General features: G+C 40.8%; 2 protein-coding genes across 5 annotated transcripts in view; one reads left to right on the top strand and one right to left on the bottom strand.

Moving 5' to 3' along the window:
* Nucleotides 1-5,171, top strand: part of TPP2 (tripeptidyl peptidase 2) — a 76,212-nt gene extending 71,041 nt beyond the window's left edge. Inside the window, 2 exon segments of the mRNA XM_024108250.3 lie at nucleotides 3,255-3,374; nucleotides 4,252-5,171. Coding sequence (XP_023964018.3) covers nucleotides 3,255-3,374; nucleotides 4,252-4,341 — 210 coding nt within the window. The 3' untranslated portion in view covers nucleotides 4,342-5,171.
* Nucleotides 5,123-18,783, bottom strand: part of METTL21C (methyltransferase 21C, AARS1 lysine) — a 58,455-nt gene continuing 44,794 nt past the window's right edge. For 2 of the 4 annotated variants that reach the window (XM_008171651.4, XM_024108246.3), the window contains exons 2-5: nucleotides 13,984-14,147; nucleotides 10,827-10,969; nucleotides 7,563-7,680; nucleotides 5,123-7,019 (exon numbers count right to left, since the gene is read on the bottom strand). In XM_008171651.4, the coding sequence (XP_008169873.1) occupies nucleotides 6,625-7,019; nucleotides 7,563-7,680; nucleotides 10,827-10,969; nucleotides 13,984-14,147 (820 nt within the window). In that variant the 3' untranslated portion in view covers nucleotides 5,123-6,624. Of the gene's footprint in view, nucleotides 7,020-7,562; nucleotides 7,681-10,826; nucleotides 10,970-13,983; nucleotides 14,148-14,603; nucleotides 14,688-17,697; nucleotides 18,069-18,783 lie in introns of those variants that run through there. The other 2 variants (XM_005303392.5, XM_005303391.5) reach the window with 2 other exon arrangements.

The following is an 18,783-nucleotide window of genomic DNA, read 5'->3' as shown; positions in this document are numbered from 1 at the left end:
CCAAGAAAGCATTGTCAGATTGCTTCAGCAGGACATTCTCATATCACCACGAGTGGTCCCTTCATCTGGAGGAGGTCTGCTCCATCTTCCGCAGGTGGGGAACTCCTCGGGTGGACTTGTTTGCGTCCAGGCAGAACAGGAAGTGCTACATCTTCTGCTCGATTTTGGGCATGGACAGAGGAGCCCTGTCCAATGCTTTTCTGCTCCCCCCTGATCAGATATCTGATGTACGCCTTCCCTCCGGTACTGTTGCTGCCCAGGGGCCTCATGAAGATCAAACAGGATGGCGAGAATCGGCCCCATAGCACCAGCATGGCCGCACCAACACTCGTTCAGCACCCTGCTGGACCTCTCAGTAGCAACCTTGTTCCAGCTACCACTCAGGTTGGACCTGTTATCCCAGAACCATGCAGTCTTCTGCACTCCAACCTGGTGATTACATCTGACGGCTTGGCTGCTGCGTGGTTAGACACGCAGGAGCAGCAGTGCTTGGCTGAGGTTCAGCGCATTCTGTTCGGGAGTAGGAGGCATCCACCAGAGCGACCTACATGACCAAGTGGAAACGGTTCACCTGTTGGATTGCAGACAAAGGTGTTTGTTCTGAGAGAGCTTTGCTGCAGCTTATTCTGCACTACCTCCTGTATCTCAAGCTCCAGGAGAGCTCGTCAATCAAGGTCCATCTAGCGGCCATCTCGGCCTTCCACCCGCTGTTGCCAGGTAGGTCTGTTTTTGCTCAGGCTATCACGGCCTGATTCCTTAAGGCCCTGGAGCTCCTTTACCAGCACGTCAGGGACCCCGTCCCTCCTTGAGACTTGAATCTGGTGCTGTCTCAGCTCATGGGTCCTCCCTTTGAACCCCTGGCTTCCTGTTTTCTCCTTCTCCTCTCCTGGAAGGTTGCGTTCCTGGTTGCAGTGATGTCGACCCACCAGATATCCAAGATACAGGCGCTCACATCGGAGCCACCGTACACAGTCTTCTACAAGGACAAGGTCCAGCTAAGGCTGCACCGGCTTTTTTCCTTTTTTGCCTCTGTTTCATTTGAGCCAGGATATTTGCTTACCGGTCTTCTTTCCGAAGCCGCATAAATCAGAAGATGAGTGCAGGCTACATGCCCTGGACGTCTGGAGGGCTCTGGCCTTCTACGTGGATAGGACCAAACCATTCCGTTAAGTCGATGCAGTCGTTCATCGTGGTGGCCAACAGGATGAAAGGTCACCTGGCATCCACTCAAAGAACTTTTTCTTGGATCGATGCCTGCATTCGCTTCTGCTATGATCAGGCGAAGGTGCTGCCACTGGCAGTCGTCCCCACCCACTCTACCAGGGCTGGGGCTTCTTCGGCAGCCTTTCTGGCCCATGTGCCTATCCAGGACATCTGTAAAGCAGCCACCTGGTCTTCTGTCCACACTTCTACATCCCACTTTACACTGACCCAGCAGGCCCAGGACGATGCTGGCTTCGATAGAGCAGTACTGCAAGCCGCTAAGCTGTGAACTCCAAGCCCACCTCTGTGGATACTGCTTGTGAGTCACCTACAATGGAATCGACATGAGCAAGCCCTCAAAGAAGAAAAAACTCTTGTTCTTCGAGATGTGTTGCTCATATCTATTCTATTTCCCGCCCTTCTGCCCCTCTGTCACAGTTGCCAGCAAGAAGGAACTGAGGGGGCGCAGGGCTGGCGGTGCCTTTATATACCACCGCATGGGAGCACCACAGCCAGCCCTACGGATACTGCTAAGGCAGAAATCTGACAGCTGTGCATGTGGGCGCGCGAACACCTAAAATGGAGTGGACACAAGCAACACATCTTGAAGAACAGTTACAAAAGGTAGGCAACCTTTGGTTTTTTTGTTTTGTTTCATGTTGCCCCAGGTACATGGTGCTGTGCATAATATGCTTTTGACCCAGATATCTGGTACATTCAGTAGTACTCCCACGTATTCTAGTTAGAGCTCTTATTTCAAAAGAAACACATGAAAGAGAAAAATCTGTGGTCACTGGATACACTTAAGAACATAAGTATAGAATATAAGATCTAACTCTAATCCATGCAGTGCCCTGCTAGACATCTCCTCCAACTGATTACGTTGTTTACTTTTTGTTTATTGTCCTTCAGCTAATTTTCAATCCATGTTACTATTCCTATCAAAAACAGGTTTTGATTAAAATTGAGACCATATCAAATGCCCAATAAAAATGCAGATATCACACCTATTACATTCCCATCATCCAAAAGTTTTGAATGATATGCAAAAAAAGCAATTGAGTTTGTCTACCTACTTTGTCGTGCATTCACATGGGAAAATAAATTATCAAGATGCTGCTTCCAATTTGATTTTTATTTTGTATTTCATACTGAAGAAAAACTAAGTTGGTTTACTCTTCTGTGTTATCTGCTCTTTTATGTTAACCAATGTAGTGAGTGCAATCTTTGTTTTACATTGCAATTTTTACAGTATAACTTAATTTGGCCGCTGCACGCACAGATGCTGAAGCTGGAGGTTTCTTTTTATGCCATGGAAAACTTCTGCGCTTATGAACTTGTAGTATCTTACAGTACTTCATGTATTATGCTACTAATAAATGTATACAGTGGTCTCCAAAGATATTGCATAGGGTTGCAATATCTGTCACTCTGGTGACCTGTCAGCTGGGAAAACTAGATTTTGATTGGTTGCAAATAGGGGTGGGGAAAAAATTGCATCCCAGATTGAAGTAACTAGCTTTTTTAAAGCCTTTTTGCCATATCCCTGTAGTTGTACTGGTGTATCACTTACATAAGACATTAAAATAGGATATTCACTATGGATATATGTAGTGGATTGTATCAAAGGTGAAAGACTTGGGTTAGCACAAGCTCTAATTTCTGTAACCGTAAAATAGCATGGAGAATCTACCAAAATCTTCATCATTAATTATTTGTTAGGCTATTAAGGAACCAGTTTTATTTGACATCTCTGTGGTGGGCAGGTCTGTTTGTTATGCAATCAGTTTAATACTTGCTGGGATTCATATCCCACAATCTGACATTACTTTTTTCCCTGGGCTAAAAAACACTTGCTCTTATTTTAGAATTAAAACACGAGTACAGTAATTGCTGTGATTCATCTGTGTTCATCAACATAAGAATAAATTCGAAACAGTCTGGTAAAATGTTTAACTTTGACTTGTCTGCTTTAAATTGTTTTTTATCTGAACAATGCTAGTTTTAATATGGTGGTATATTTCTAACTTTTTTTATTTAACGTACTGTAGGTTTTAACGTTTGCCTATAAGCATGCATTGGCAAATAAAATGTATGGAAGAGGTCTCAAATTTGCCACAAAACTTGCAGAAGAGAAGCCAACCAAGGAAAACTTGAAAAATTGTATACAGGTAAGGGGTAGTCAATAAATCCATTTAATTATGGAGGGGTATTGTTATGTTATGTATGCTGAAGAATCTCTTAATATTAGGAGATGTAAATGTATGTTCATTATATACTGCTTAAACTATTGAGTTTCAGAAAATTTTCACTGAGATTATGGAACAGAACGTACTGGATAGGTTTTTGATCCAGGAATATTCAAATCTGAAACATTTTTACCTCCCCCAAATTCACCAGGGGTTCTGATTGGATTTAATGAATTTATCTGGCACCAGTTAGCCAGGGGATTAAACTCACTAGCTCAAAGGTGTGCAAGAAAGATGTGGGGCGGAGGGGCACTTGTGAGGTCCAAAGGCAGTATCCAGAAGCTCAGTCCTCTAGCCTCTGGGAAGCAGGAGGGTGCTGGGATTCCTATTTGGGCATGCTCCCTGGACGTCTCATGGGAATTCCATCTTTTATATCAGGCTCTTAGCTTCCCCCCATCCAGGTGCTGAAAGGGAGAAAGGGCTTGTCTTTTCTTCACTCATTTCAGAGCCCTTCCTTCAATAACCCCTTCCCAGTCCGTTGCAAAGACATTTTGCTTACCTAAAGTTAAATTAACTATACAGTTATTTAAAACGGGTATAAGGGGAAAAAAATCCCCAAGTTTACTGGGATACTTGTGCTGCTTAAGACAACATTTTGTTCACTAAAGCTAAAATACCGATCTTCAAAAACTAAACCCATTCTGTCTGAAAGTTTAGAGCTCCAGAAAGCAATAAATTGAAGTTATGCTTCTTACAATGAACCTCTTTCACATGCACTTTAGATTAAGAAAGAATGAGAGACGATATCTGTGTCAAAAGAATCATCTAATTTTTCTGCTTATCAATTATTTTTCTTTAGTTAATGAAGTTACTTGGATGGACCCATTGTGCATCTTTTTCTGAAAACTGGCTTCCTGTCATGTATCCTCCTGATTATTGTGTGTTTTGAAATACCAACAGTTGTAAACATACAGCGATGGTTTTATACTGACAGGATAGGAAAGATAAGTTTTACCTTTTAATTAGAACGCATGTCTTCATCAAATACTGAATGCTGATTATTAAGTTGTGTATATTTATCAGAAAGGCACCCTGGTGTGGCTTAATACCTGTTAACCTGACTCCTGACATCAGGGAGTTTACTTAATGTGCATCCCATTGCTGGCAATGGATGTGTCAGAATTGCCAGCACCAAGGATTTGGAATTGGGTTGGAAAAGATTTCTTGCATGCATGTTAGGTTCTTAACTGTTCATTTTAACTGCAAACCTGTAAAAGCTCTGTATTTTTTACAATGAACAGGGTTTTAAGATGTTTAATCTTAATTTCTTTTTCAATTGTATGAAGGCCTTAAAGCTACATCATAGTAGCTAACATTTTATTTATTAGACTATAAAGTAATGGAACTCCATTACCTGTACTGTTTGCAAGAGTTTACATGATGATTTTTTTTTAAACAACAACAACCTTTCAAACGGTCTCTGTGTGTATCTCAGAATTGCTGATACATAGGTGCTCTTGTAAATCTTCGTCTTTGAGATATTTCAGGCAAACTTTCAAAAATCCATGTGAAGTTGAGTATCAGGTTGGACTGATACATGTATAAAAGTGCCAGACAGTTAATCAGGTATTGTAAAGCTATACATACAAATGTTTAATAATGTTTAAAAAATGTAAAACACAGCGTAAATGTGCAAAATTGAAGATAAAAAACCACCATGTGCACTCTGATACTTTAAAGGATTTTTTAATTAATAAAAACAAATAATGAAGCTGAAAACTGTTGTTCGTGTTTTTTTTAAAGAGTACATAAACATAACGTGTTAAAGCAGACAGCTTTAGGAATAATATAGAAATGCAATGTAAACAGCATATAAATGTACAGTAACTCCTCACTTTAAGTCTTCCCGGTTACCGTTGTTGATCAATTAGGGAACATGCTCGTTTAAAGTTGTTCAATGCTCCCTTATAACTTGTTTGGCAGCTGCTTGCTTTGTCTACTGCTTGCAGAAAGAGCAGCCCAATGGAACTAGTCGGTGGGGGCTTGTAACCAGGGTGGACCGGCAGCCCCCCATCAGCTCCCACGCCCCTAAGTTCCCTGTGAGGCAACTGCCCAGCAGGCTACCAATTGCCAGCAGTTCAGCTGTCCCTCCTGCCACTGCCGTGTGCTGCTCCTGCCCTCTGCCTTGAAGCTGCTCCCGGGAGCCTCCTGCTTGCTGTGCAGGGAGGGAGGGGGAAGTGGGGGGCTAATGTCAGGGTGTCCCCCTTCCCCCTGCTCCTGTCCCCCGCTTACCTCATCTCCATAGAGTGGGGGGGGGGGTACACGACAGGGGTCAGGACAGAGGGAGCTTGCTCACAGCAGCTGCTGTTTCAACTTGCTGATCTACTTAAAAAGGCAATGTACTTTAAAGTGAGGTCAGCGTACTTAAAGGGGCAATGCGCATCTTTCTCTCTCACACAGGGTGTGTCTCTGTCTCTGTCTGCCATGCTGTCTCCTCTCCCTCCATTTGTGCTGCCTTGTAGAGGGTGAGGCTACATTAACAGTGTGTTAAACCATGAGGGCTCAGCCGAGTGCTTGTTCATCATTTAGCAGTAAGGCATTCCTGCTTACTTTCATTTAGCAGTAAGGCATTCCCTAGGAAATATCCCACCCTCTGACTTCACCACCTCCACCAAGCTTCACAATCATCATTGCTGTGTACAGTATTAAATTGTTTGTTTAAAACTTACACACACACACACACACACTGTATGTGTAATATATAGTCTTTTGTCTGGTGAAAAAAATTTCTCTGGAAAAATCCCCCTCCCCCCCCATTTACATTAATTCTTATGGGGAAATTGGATTCACTTAACATCATTTCACTTAGTCACGTTTTTCAGGAACATAACTACAACGTTAAGCGAGGAGTTACTCTATAGCTAGATCTAATAGTTGATTTGAAATTTTGGAACTTTACCTTCTGGCTGTGTTTTGTTACTGCAGACCCTCTGGCAGCAATAAATTGATTTGCTTGAGTAAATCATGTCTATAAGCTTATGAGACAAATCAGACAGTTAAGAAGTGTCCTGATATTATTATCCTCCAGCTTAACTTTTTATGTATTGAAGTGCAAAATTCAAAGACTCGGACAGGTTTATGGACATTAATGCACTCAGTGTGCATTATGTACTAAAAACTAGAAGCTCATAAACTTTGAGGGGCATCAAAACTATGACTGTATTGTTTTCTCTTAATTCTCTTTTACTGTGGCTTTAATCAGCTTGATATTTGATTCTGGAAATTCTGCTAGAAGTGTAACGATTAATATATTGCCAAGTTTCTCTAAAAATTCAAAATCTGTGCTGAATCTGAATTTATTTGCCCATAATAATACTGTCCCTGGCTGACATAAATATACCATTGTTGTTAGCAATGGATCCAGAGATGTATGGTGGTAGACAACATCACTTGCCAAAATAAAATCATAATGGTGAGTTGATTTAGGGAAGTCTTCATTGAGGTCTTCTCCCCACACCAGCTTCCTCACTTCAGGTTGGTGAATATTCATGTTTTGTGTATTTCTTGAAATATTCAATTTGAGATTTTCAAGTACTTCAGGCAAATCAGTAGCTGTAACATAAGCTCCTAAAGAGAATGTTTAAATGATTAGTGTATAGATTTTTTTCTATAAACCTTCCTGTTTTTCCCCCAATTATCAATTTTGAATATGTTGGCTCTCTGGTCATCATTCAGTCAATAAATAGACCACCGCCCACCCATTTCCTGGATTGGGGTAACTACTCATAAAGGACTGTTATTTTGGGGCATGTCTCCACTGCCCCAAGTGCTCCATGTGGATGCTACAGATGCAAATTAAAAGGCTCCTGTTAATATAATCATCTTCGAACTGGGGACCTTTTAATCTGCACCCACAGCATCCACACGGGGGCGTTAAGGTGTAGCACTTTGGTGCGCCCTTCTGTTTGCGCTCCTGTAGTCCACACTGTGGGGCAGTGTAGACAAGCCCAACAGAATTTTGAGAGCCAAAGTCATAACTGCTAGTTAAGTTTGAATTTTAGTTATAATTTCACTGACTACAGTGTCAAAATTGTTTAGCTGCCACCTCACAATTGATATATTTGAAGGTGAAGAGGTGGAATTATTGGAATTTAATCAGAATTTACCAACCTAGTATACTAGCCACAATGGATACCAGTCCTGTTCCAGCACCAATTTCAAGTATCTTTTTGTCTTTTAGGTTGATCTCTTGTTGATTTGATTCCAGGTACTGAGATAAAGCCAATGCCTAAGAACAGTTAAAATATATCCATAGAAAGCATTAATTTGCTAATGGCCATGCAGCAGTTCATTAAATCATTGAAAACATTTTTCTAATAAGTTTACTTCTAGACTGAACATATTCAAGTATATAGCACAAAAGCAAATTAGGAAAAAGGAACAAGATTAGTCCTCTTTTTAAAACAAAAAACACCCACATTATTAGGCAAGTAAAAACAACCAAACAGCTTCTTTTTATATGGGTTTCTCTAGAAATACACACATCTATACGCCACACAGTTTTGTTGCTTTCTACTGATCTCTAAGTTACTGTAGGAACTGAGCATCATCAGTCTGGAGAAGGAGAGATTTTATTACAAAGTCACTGTCACTCTAGATATTCAGATCTAAACTTGACTCCCATCCATTAGTCATAGTGCAGGCATGATGAAATAATTCCAACCACTTTATAGAGAGGGAAAAGACAAATGGTACCTTTCAGTTCAAGTGACAGTTCTGTCATGGAACCATACCAGTAAAACAGTCGACAATTGGTTGCTTTCTTAGCAATCACAGCAGAGGTCAAAGAGCAGATAGGCTTGGTGACTGAACTACCTCTTTGTTTCCTCCATCACAACCCCGTATTACATCTCCTCTAATCACACAGTTTTGTAACATGATGCTGAGGCATTGATTACCAACTCATCATGGGTGAGTGCCGCTAATGAATCACCAGCACTGTTTGTGCAGTATCTATGCTTTCTTTGGAGTTCTCCCATCCATGTACTGACACCTGACTAATTTGAGATCTGATGAAATTGCAGTTCATAGTAAGAAGACTTAAGACAGACATTTTCCCCTTTCTCTCTTGTGCTATCTTGAGATGGAATCTTTGTCATTTTCTGTGAGTTTTTATATGATCGCTAGACTGATAAGCTTTCTAGCGTTGAAATCCAATCCTTGTCCGTCTTCATAATAAATAGTGTAAATAAGTTTGGAATATTTTCCTCATGTCTTCATCAGTTGCTATAATGCTTTTTATCTTGAGAAGACCACTTTACAGATGAGACAAAATTATCCACATCTCACTACACACAAAGTACTGTGTTTTTTAATTCAACAATGGGATAAGCAGGGACCAATAGAATGTTTCCTCATCAGTAAAAATATTAATCTACATGTCTGTGAACTATGGAAATATCTTCAGTTCTGAAGTCTAAATCTAAAGCTGACTTTTTATGAAGTTCTCAATTTAAATCTTGCAGAGATCAATATCTTGCTTAGAGTTCCTTTGGTCTTCTGAGGAATTACTTTCCTTCTTTCTAATTTACAATGTCCATCTCTTCAGGACTTAGTTTCCCAAAACCAGATGATCAGCAAGATCAAGTCACTACAAAATTGACAAATACAATCTGTATTCATCAACTGGAAGCAAGGAGCACCACCCTTCATAGAGATGCAATACAAATAAAGACCTAAAAAAGAATCTCATGATAGTCCTCAATATTTGATGCGTATTAAAGGTGTACACAGCCAAATCAGCTTAGTGGACAATCCCCTCAACTAAGCAGAGTGGCCTTTCAGCAACAAATGTGTGGTCCCAGCGAGCAATTTCCTAATTATTCACTAGTGTACTCTCCTTCCCCCCCCCCCCCCCATGGCCAAACTCTCTCTGCATTTCTGCCATCACCTCTAACCTCAAAAACAATCCTAAAAATAAACTGAGAAGGTAAGTGTCATTCTCACAACACCAAAGAGAACTTTATTTTCTGACTTGAAAGATGACTCTCACATGCAGATTGTCAACAGGTTGAATCCCCTTGCCTATGACTCTCTACGCCCAAAACCCAGACTCTATAAACCTGACAGACTCTGTGATGAAAGATATATCCTCGTCAAAAACGGTCCTGGGGAGTCAAGATGCTCTTATCACTCCAGACTGTTTCCTGAAAGCATAGACTTATGATCTGGGGAAAGAATTCTATTGTGTAAGGTTAGGAGCATTGAGCCTATCATGCGACAACCACTTATGACCCAATATTCTCACTGGTCTTCAGACTCATCTCTTTTTAAGTTCATCAAGTCCCTGCTTTGTCTGCACTGAAGCTTGCTTTTCCAGTAGCTAGCTGTGAAAGAAATTAGAGAATTGCCAAAATAGCTATTTTTTCCCTGCAAGAATTTTTCTGCCTTTCCTATGATAAAGTATAACACCACCTTTTTCTGTATTTTAGAACACTTTCACAAGTCCTAAGAGAGTCTTGCACTTTTTTCCCAAACCACAAAAGAAGGAAAAAATCCTGTGGCATAAAATAAATCTTGACCTCCCTGCAGTTCTCTGTCTTAAACAAACTGAGCAAGGTAGAAAGTTCTCAGCAGTTGCTTGCCTTCCAATAAAATTGTGAAGGAGACAAGTTCTCTAAATTTTCCATAGCATGGTGGATCAAATGATGCATGAGGGGAACACAAGTGGTGCTGATTGGACAGTACCTGAGAGCAATGAGACACGCTTCCTGGTTCCCAGATAATATCCTGGGTAGAAAGGGTTTTGTCTACATACAGTCAGTTAAATAGACCTTCAAGCCTCTGCACTTGCTCATTTTGGGATGAGATTGCTCTACTCTGTTCTAAATAAATTTCCATTCTCTATAAAATGCTGCATGCTGGATCTTTTCAATATTATTTTCTTCTCTGTTCTCACGTGTGTCTTGCCGGGTGTGTCTTACATCCCCACAGTGACTGACTGACTGGAGTCATTGAGAGAACACAACACTTCTTCCCAATTTTCCTTTCTTTGATTTAATGTCTGCACCCATACTCATTTATATGCTCAACCAATAGCAACGGCTATTTTCTGCACTTTTCAAAGGGAGAGGGGTACACAGTTTTATAGAGGACTTACAGTTCAATCATTTGTTTCCATTTCACACCTTTGGAAGCTGCTCTTCTGGCCCAAAGTGACAGTAGGAGGGGCATAAGCCAGAGTTCCTTGTTAAAGTAGTTAACTACCTTCATTCTGCACTGTGATGGAAGCCTGACAGTAAGTGAGCAATGGGGATGTTCATCAAAGACCATTATTTTCATTTCACTTCAGTTCCAATGTTCCATTTGTTCACATTTATTTTATAATTTAGAGTTTAACTTTCTACTTGATTACAGTACATAGGTAAAACTTACACCAGGCCATACTATAGCTCCGAAGTGGTCTAATGATTCTTGAATAGTGATCTGGTGGTCTGCATAACAATAATGCTCCTTGTCAAAATAGGGAGAAACTGTAGGAATCCACTTCTGCAGTATTTTAAGAATTCTTGGTGATTCTGTGGGAGAAAAGATCATATCTGTATTATTTGTTAGATAAGAGTATATACGTGCATTTTGTTGCATGACTGGGAAAAGAAAATGTACAAGACTTATTTGCAGTCAAGACAATGAGTCTGCAGCCTTTTCTAAAAAAGTTGATAGTGAGCTAATTACGCGCACCATGGTTCACTGGGTTGCCAGACCTGGATCCCAAATGTGGGTGGGCCTGCTGTCAATCAAAATGAAGGAGAAAACCTTCTTTCCCGTGAGTCATGGAGCAACATAGGTTGCCTGGTGAGGAATTTTAGGACACTCCTTTGCCATACATTTTTCTGTCACCAGGTTGAGACTTAGGTGTCCCAGGTCAGGGGTTGCAAGTCATGCTAATACCATATCTAAATGAAGCTATTTGGAGATTTTTAGGTTGCTAGTGTAACTGCACAGTTGTGGACAGGGTAGCCGGCTAGCATTGATTCTGGCAGAAATACACTGGGTTCTTAAACCACAGATAGTTTGGACCTCTATTTTTGTATCTTCCAAAAATCAGCATTGCCAGTAGTACAGTGTTCCCTGACACCAGGTGTTGCATTGTTTCAACTAGGAATGCAGAGGACTGTCATCTTTTGAATCTGAAACACTTTATTTTCCGATCTTAACCCAGTGATTCCATCATGTCCCATTTGATCGGTCAAGCTCACAGCCCAGCATAGAATAACTGCAGAGTATTGCCGTGTTAAAGTGCCTTTCCTTCTAATGTCATCCTTAATAATACTGAAAAATGAACAGCTCTACCTCTGATGATACTGGAATGTGACAAGAACAAACATCTTGTCGTCCTAAGACAAAAAGCAGAAAACTATAGTGCAGGATTCATAGATTCCAAGGCCAGAAGGGACCATTGTGATCATGTAGTCTAACCTCCTGTATCACACAGGCCATAGAACTTCCCCAAAATAATTCCTAGAGCAGATCTTTTGGGAAAACATCCAATCTTATAAATTGCCAGTGATGGAGATTCCACCACAACCCTTGGTAAATTGATCCAGTGATTAATTACTCTCACTGTTAAAAAATTATGACTCATTTCCAGTCTGAATTTGTCTAGCTTCAGCTTGTAGCCATTGGGTCATGTTATCACAGGGGTGGGCAAACTACGGCTTGTGGGCCAGATCTGGCTGGTCACTCCTGCTAGGGTGCGGGGTCTGGGACTTGCCCCACTCCGACACTGCAGCCAGGGAGCAGGGTTGGGAGCCACTCCACATGGCTGCCGGAAACAGCGACATGGCCCCTCCGGCTCCTATGCGTAGGGGCAGCCAGGAGGCTCCGCTCTGCACCCTGTCCCTGCCCCAAGTGCAGACTCTGCAGCTTCCATTGGCCGGGAACTGCAGCCAATGGGAGCTACAGGGGCAGTGCCTGCGGATGGGGCAGTGTGCAAAGCCGCCTGGCTGTGCCTCCGTGTAGGAGCCGGAGGAGGAACATGCCGCTGCTTCCAGGAGCCGCTTGAGGTAAGCGCTGCCCGGAGCCTGCACCCCTGAGTCTCTCCCTGCACCCCTGCCCCAGCCCTGATCCCCCTCCTGCCCTCCAAACCCCTTGGTCCCAGCCCGGAGCATCCTCCTACACTCAAACCCCTCATCCCCAGAGCCTGCACCCCTACCCCAGCCCGGAGCCCCCTCCTGCACTCTGAACTCCTCATTTCTGGACCCACGCTGGAGCCTGCAGCCCCAACCAGAGCCCGCACCCCAACCCCAATTTCGTGAGTATTCATGGCTCACCATACAATTTCTAGTCCCAGATGTGGCCCTTGGGCCAAAAAGTTTGCCCACCCCAGTGTTATACCTTTCTCTGCTAGATGGAAGAGCCCATTATTAAATATTTGTTCCCCATATAAGTACTTAGTGACTAATCAAGTCAGCCCTTAACCTTCTCTTCGTCAAGCTAGATAGATTGAACTCTTTGAGCCTCTTAGTATATGTCATGTTTTCTAATCCTTTTAATCATTCCCACGGCTATTCTCTGAACCTTGTCCAGTTTATCCATATCGTCTCGGATTGTGGGCACCAGAAACTGGACACACTATTCCAGCAACAGTCGCACCAGTGCCAGATAAAGAGATAAAATAACCTCTCTACTCCTCATGATTCCCTTGTTTATGCATCCAAGAATCACACTAATGCTTTTGGGCACAGTGTCACACTGGGAGCTAATGTTCAACTGATTTTCTACCACTACTCCCAAATCTTTTTCAGAGTCTCTGTTTCCCAGGACGAAGCCCCCCATCCTGTAGGTATGGCTGACAATCTCTGTTCCTATTTGTCCCATTTAGCCATATTAAAATGCATATAGTTTTAATACGGCTTGTTCCCAGATTACCAAGCAATCCAGATGGCTCCATATCAGGGACCTGTCCTCTTCATGATTTACCACTCCCCCTATTTTTGTGTCATATGCAAACTTTATGAGTGATGGCTTTGTTTTCTTCCAGGACATTGATAAAAATGTTAAATAGTGTAACGCCAAGAACTATCACACATTCAAGAAAATGTCTGGAACAGAAGTAGACTGTCGTGTTTTCTTCCACAAAACACAAAGCAAAATATTCCTATTTTCCAGTGGTCAGTTTCAAATGTTGCAATTTATACTTTGTGTTTTAGCTAGTCCCAGTTTTGGGAGTGGTTTAAGAAAAAGGGGGGTTAGAGGGCAATCTAGGCTGTGGGCCAGGTTTTTAAAAGAGCTCAGCAGGCCAGAGCTCCCATCGTTCTTAGTGATAATCCAGCCACTTCAGTTAGATGTCTAAATAAGAGCAGAGCTCTTTTCAAAATCTGCCTCAGTGGTGGGTGCTGAGCGCTTCTATAAATCTGGCCCTGTAAGAAAAAAAAAGACATTTAAGAAACAAGTAAAAAACGGAAGTGAGAGTAATCCTATCAAGAATGAAAATGGGATATTTGGGTGACTTTTTGGATTTGTGTACCTAGGAAAATCCAATATTCTACAACTTGCTGGCATGCCATAGTTTTTATTATTAAGTAGCAACCTGAATTGGATTCTGCTGTTGCTGGACAATAGTCAGGGCAATTAGACCCATCCTGACATTCAGACTGCTGTTCATTAAGCTCCTTCTCTTTGCTTGGGCAGTCCATTGCTCTTTGAATTTCGTTGGGGTGTGGCAGGTGCTGTGTGGAGATCATAGCAGGAATGCTGAAGGAGAAAAAACAAAAAATTGTAAAGTAACAAGGTGCTATGTTCACTTAGCTATGCAGCTCCTTTCAACTGAAGGATCCCAAAGTGCTTTACCAATCCTATATCTGGCATACACACACACACACACACACACAGAAGAATCTTTGCTAACCGTGGGAATTTAAGCAGGTAGAGTGCAATAACTAGAGGTCAGATCTGGCCAGATACAAGGGCTAACATTCCTATTCCTGTGAAAAATGCCATGAGAACTCTCAATGATATCACAGACTGGGCTTCTATTTTAACTCTTCTGTGGTAACACTTTTGTGTCTTGTAGCAGAGAGGGGAAGTGGTTTTGTACTGATTCGGAAGGAGGAGTGCTATCAAGTGAATCACTTCCTGCAGAACCTCAGTTTTCCTTGGAGATCTCCCATCCATCCAGCTACTAATTAGGTCTGAGCCTGCACCACTTACAAGTTCTACTGTAATATGATCACAATCAGAGGTGGCATAATGCAAACTTTGCCATGATTACATTGCTGCAGGTTAGAAGCTTTCCTTTCTCTGTGTGTGTGTGTGTGTGTGTGTGTGTGTGTGTGTGTGTGTGTGTGTAGCCACATTCTTAGCAGCCTCAGTCCACTCTGAAAGTATCCTGACCTCTCCAGTACAGTAATAAGTCCACTGTAATCTCTCTCGCTTCGGAAAACTGCCCTTTCATTGAACAGGAGCTCCAATTTCAAAATTGGTCTTGTCACATGTCCATAGCCAGAATAAGACCAATATTTTCTGTAGTTACATTTGCTGAAATAGAAATAATCACATCTCAGCTGATTGCTACAGAGGCCACAAAGCAGTATTAGCCTTCATGTTGCACAATTGACTAGGTGTGTAATTTGGAGGGGGGAGGGATACAACTTGCCTCCCGCATAAGCTAAGTGGCCACTACTGCTGGAAGCAACAAATTTGCAGGCCCAGCGTTCTGATTAGTATGGCAAGTCCAGTGTTCCTACCAATTGCATGTTGAATTCAACAAGCAACTACATTTGTATATACTTTATTATTTGGTGGTGCTTTGGAACATAAAATCTACTGCACCTAAATGAAAGCCTGATCCTACTGAAGCTGATGGAAATTTTATCAGTGACTTCAGTGGAAGAAGGTGCAAGATATGAGAGCACAAAAACCAAGCAGGCCTGGTGGAATAGTCATCTAAACATGGGTATGTGTATAATTAATTATGTGCTTAAATTCATCAGTGTACAGTTAAACTTGGCAGCATTGCTATACATATATCTTTGCTGTATTCATTCATTGCCTAAATGTTACTGCAACAGGCCAAAATTCCAGTTTGACGATGTATCACCAGTGAAAAATCATGCAATAACGAATACATGTCCTAGTAAACATCTATGTCGATCAAATCTTTAGATACTGTAGCTAGTAACTCATTGTAAGAGAGACTTAAATTGCAATTCTCAATCTGAGTAATAAGATTTTATATCATTTTGTCTGCAAAGTTTAAAAAGAAAAAAGCCGCCAAATGTACTTCCATAAATTATGGTGATGATGTTTTATGTACTAAAAAGAGTGTTTAATTATTTTTAACTTGGTACAGACTACACCAAGGATTTGGTTTTATAATTTTCAGAGATGCAGGTATTTTAGTAGCATAGGCTTAATAATGCCACAATAATTATATTTAAAAAGCTACACTATTCCAAAATTGTGCCTGAGACTTTAAACACAAGGCAGACAGAATGCACATCCCTAGTTGTAGAAAGCATAAGTCTCAGCTCATTTGCAAATACATGGTAGCGTGTTCCTGTTAAATACCTTGTATGCCATGTGGCTGCTTTGGGAGATTTTCAGAATTTTGTGCATGTTAAATCCCAACCTTACTGTAGCATTAATGTAGATTGTGTATTTACATTCCTTGCCTTGTATGTGCTCCCTTTTTTTTAACACAAAAGGAATAAGTCAAGAATAGAAGAGGCACCAGTGTCTTTTCCTAATTCAGAAATCATTAGCATTTTTAAGTTTGCCTCTATTTGATACTGTGTGTTTGAACTGAAAGACTGAAGAGATGACTTGCATTAGTGACATGCATAATACATGTATTTGAATGTGCAGTTTAATGTTCACATTTAAATACATGCGACGTCTTGGTGCAAATTCCCCAACACCCAGTAGTAGAGCTGGTCAAAAAAAGTCCCGTGGGAAATTCTGAGAGTTTGAAATTTTGCTTCTTCCTGAATCAAAATGAAAAGTTGAAATGTGAGAATTTTTCACTAAATAAAATATCCAGAAATATTTCATTTCAGCTGTGTCATTTTGATTTTCATCATGCTATAAATTATAATGTAACAGATGTCAATAAAGTTGAAATGAAACATTGATAATTTCATGTCAAAAATGTTGCTGAAATTAAGATATTCCTGCAAAATGTTCTGATTTCATTGAATCCGCACTTTCAGATGGAAAACAGTTGCATCCACAAATTTTTGACCAGCTCTACACATTGCTATCTGTTTCTGGATTTCTTTGCAAAGTGATCAGATAGGCAAATGCTAAATTCTGGTCTTGTAGATCTGAAGTGTTTAAAAGTCTTTTTAATTATCATTGAGTCAATTTACAACAATTACGGTTGGAATTGTGAGATTTCAGGCTAGAGTATAATTATTCTGGTGGAAAGAAGTCGTCTTCTATGGAGTTATAATGGAAGTACCTGCTTGACCATGTTTAGCATCACTACCATGACTGTAAAATATTGAAGAAGCTACCAGGGGGATATTCGTGAGGTGGATAAATCTTAAGGTAACAGTTTGTTCTCAGTAGAAATAATTTTTGCCTGTCAATCTTTCATTTAAAAGTCCTGTTGTTAACAAAATGTCCCATTGTTAACAAAATGAAAATACAAATAAGATGATTATGTAGATGAATGAGCAACATGGCGTTGACCAGTGTTCAGTTGTGAACACAACCCTTCCCAGATTTTTTTTTAATCTGAAACTTTTGTGCATGAATCTGTACACTAGCATGTCTTAGGACTGCATTTCATCAGTCAAAAGTCACTGCCAGTTGCACTTGCAGAAATTCAGTTGGATTATTATATGTTATTCCTTGAAAATTTAGCTCTTTCTGTTAGGACTTCACATACCAAACACGGGTAAAAACATTTGTTGTTAAATGCCCATGCAATTAAATCAAGCTCTCTTGCATTAAATAATAAATAATGTTCTTAGAGAGAAATCTAGTCCCAAATAAATCCTGGGAGACTTTACTTTTATGATAGACCTCCTGGCGGATACTTGAGTATATTGGGGGGGGGGGGGAAACATAGCTGGAAAATAACTTGCCATCATTACTGACGCAGTGATCTCATTGAAACAATGCTACATTTGTCAGTAACTCAGAAAACTTAATTCCTTTGACCAATGATAAGTCAGACAATTCCAAATTTTAAAAGGCATTAAATAAATAAATGTAACACATTCCTTGTTAGTTGCTATCATAGGACTATTTAGGTACATTCCAAAGAATGTTAGTTGAAGAATAGTTGTATCATTACCTTCTTTAGCAGAGTGAGTTTGAAGTTTCCTGTGCATCTTCCCAAACCACCCTAAAGATTTTTATACAGACATGCACCTGGGAGGATTAATTCTCTGTTCACAAAGTCCAGCCAGTAGGAGTGCAGTCTATTTAGGGTAGCATTACCAAACAGCACTCTAAGAACTTACTGTGTTACACTAAATTTTTTCACGTATGCAGAACAAAATAAAAACCTCTATCAACTTCGGGAGTTCCTAAAATGTACACATGTCAAAAACTGAATCAATCTCGTCAAATTCTGCCGATGCCTTTCTTATGGTTTTTAATTTTTAGAAGTTTGAAACTATTCCAAGTCTTAACAACATTGTCTACGGCCGTCCTGACCCAAACAGCCTAACATGGTCTATCTGGTACACAAATAACATGTGCAGCCATTTGGCAGCAGACCAAACAGAGAGAGAGAAGGTCACATGGCACAGAAAATCCTGCTTCCAGGAAAAGGTTAAGTCTTAGGGCCCCTCTTAGAAGATATTGTAGCTGGGGGAGTTGTAGGGCTTACCTCCCACTGTTTCTGGGAGCCAGGAGGTGAAGGGTTGAGGGAATCTGGCATCCCTATAGATAGAATGATAGCCTTCTGGCAGACTCCTTTAACTAGCCTATAGATGCTGTAGGATGTGTATAATTCTCTATTAAAGGGACAGTGCAAACTTGAAAACCACATTAGTCTGATCTAGCACCTACTCTAGTTACAATCTACCCTTAAGATGACTATACATGAAGGAAATTAGCAAAAATAGATATTGCCTTCTGTTTACTTTGAGAATGTGAGTACTCCACATATACTGCCAGTTTCACTGTTGAAAAGACCCTTTTAAAAATTGAACAGGGACCAGACAACACTTTTTATAAAAGGAACTTTAGAGAACTTTTTTTTCCCAAATTCACGACAGTATAAAGAGTGCATAACTGGATGCTTTTGAAATTAGAGGGATAACAAAGATAGGAAACAATGAGGAGTCCTTGTGGCACCTTAGAAACGAACACATTTATTTGGGCATAAGCTTCCGTGAGCTAAAACCCACTTCATCAGCTGCATGGAGGACTC

The sequence above is a fragment of the Chrysemys picta genome, chromosome 1 (genome assembly GCF_011386835.1).
Source record: "Chrysemys picta bellii isolate R12L10 chromosome 1, ASM1138683v2, whole genome shotgun sequence".
NCBI lineage: Eukaryota > Metazoa > Chordata > Testudines > Emydidae > Chrysemys > Chrysemys picta.
The sequence above is the reverse complement of the archived record's forward strand: the minus strand, read 5'-3'. Positions and strand labels throughout refer to the sequence as shown.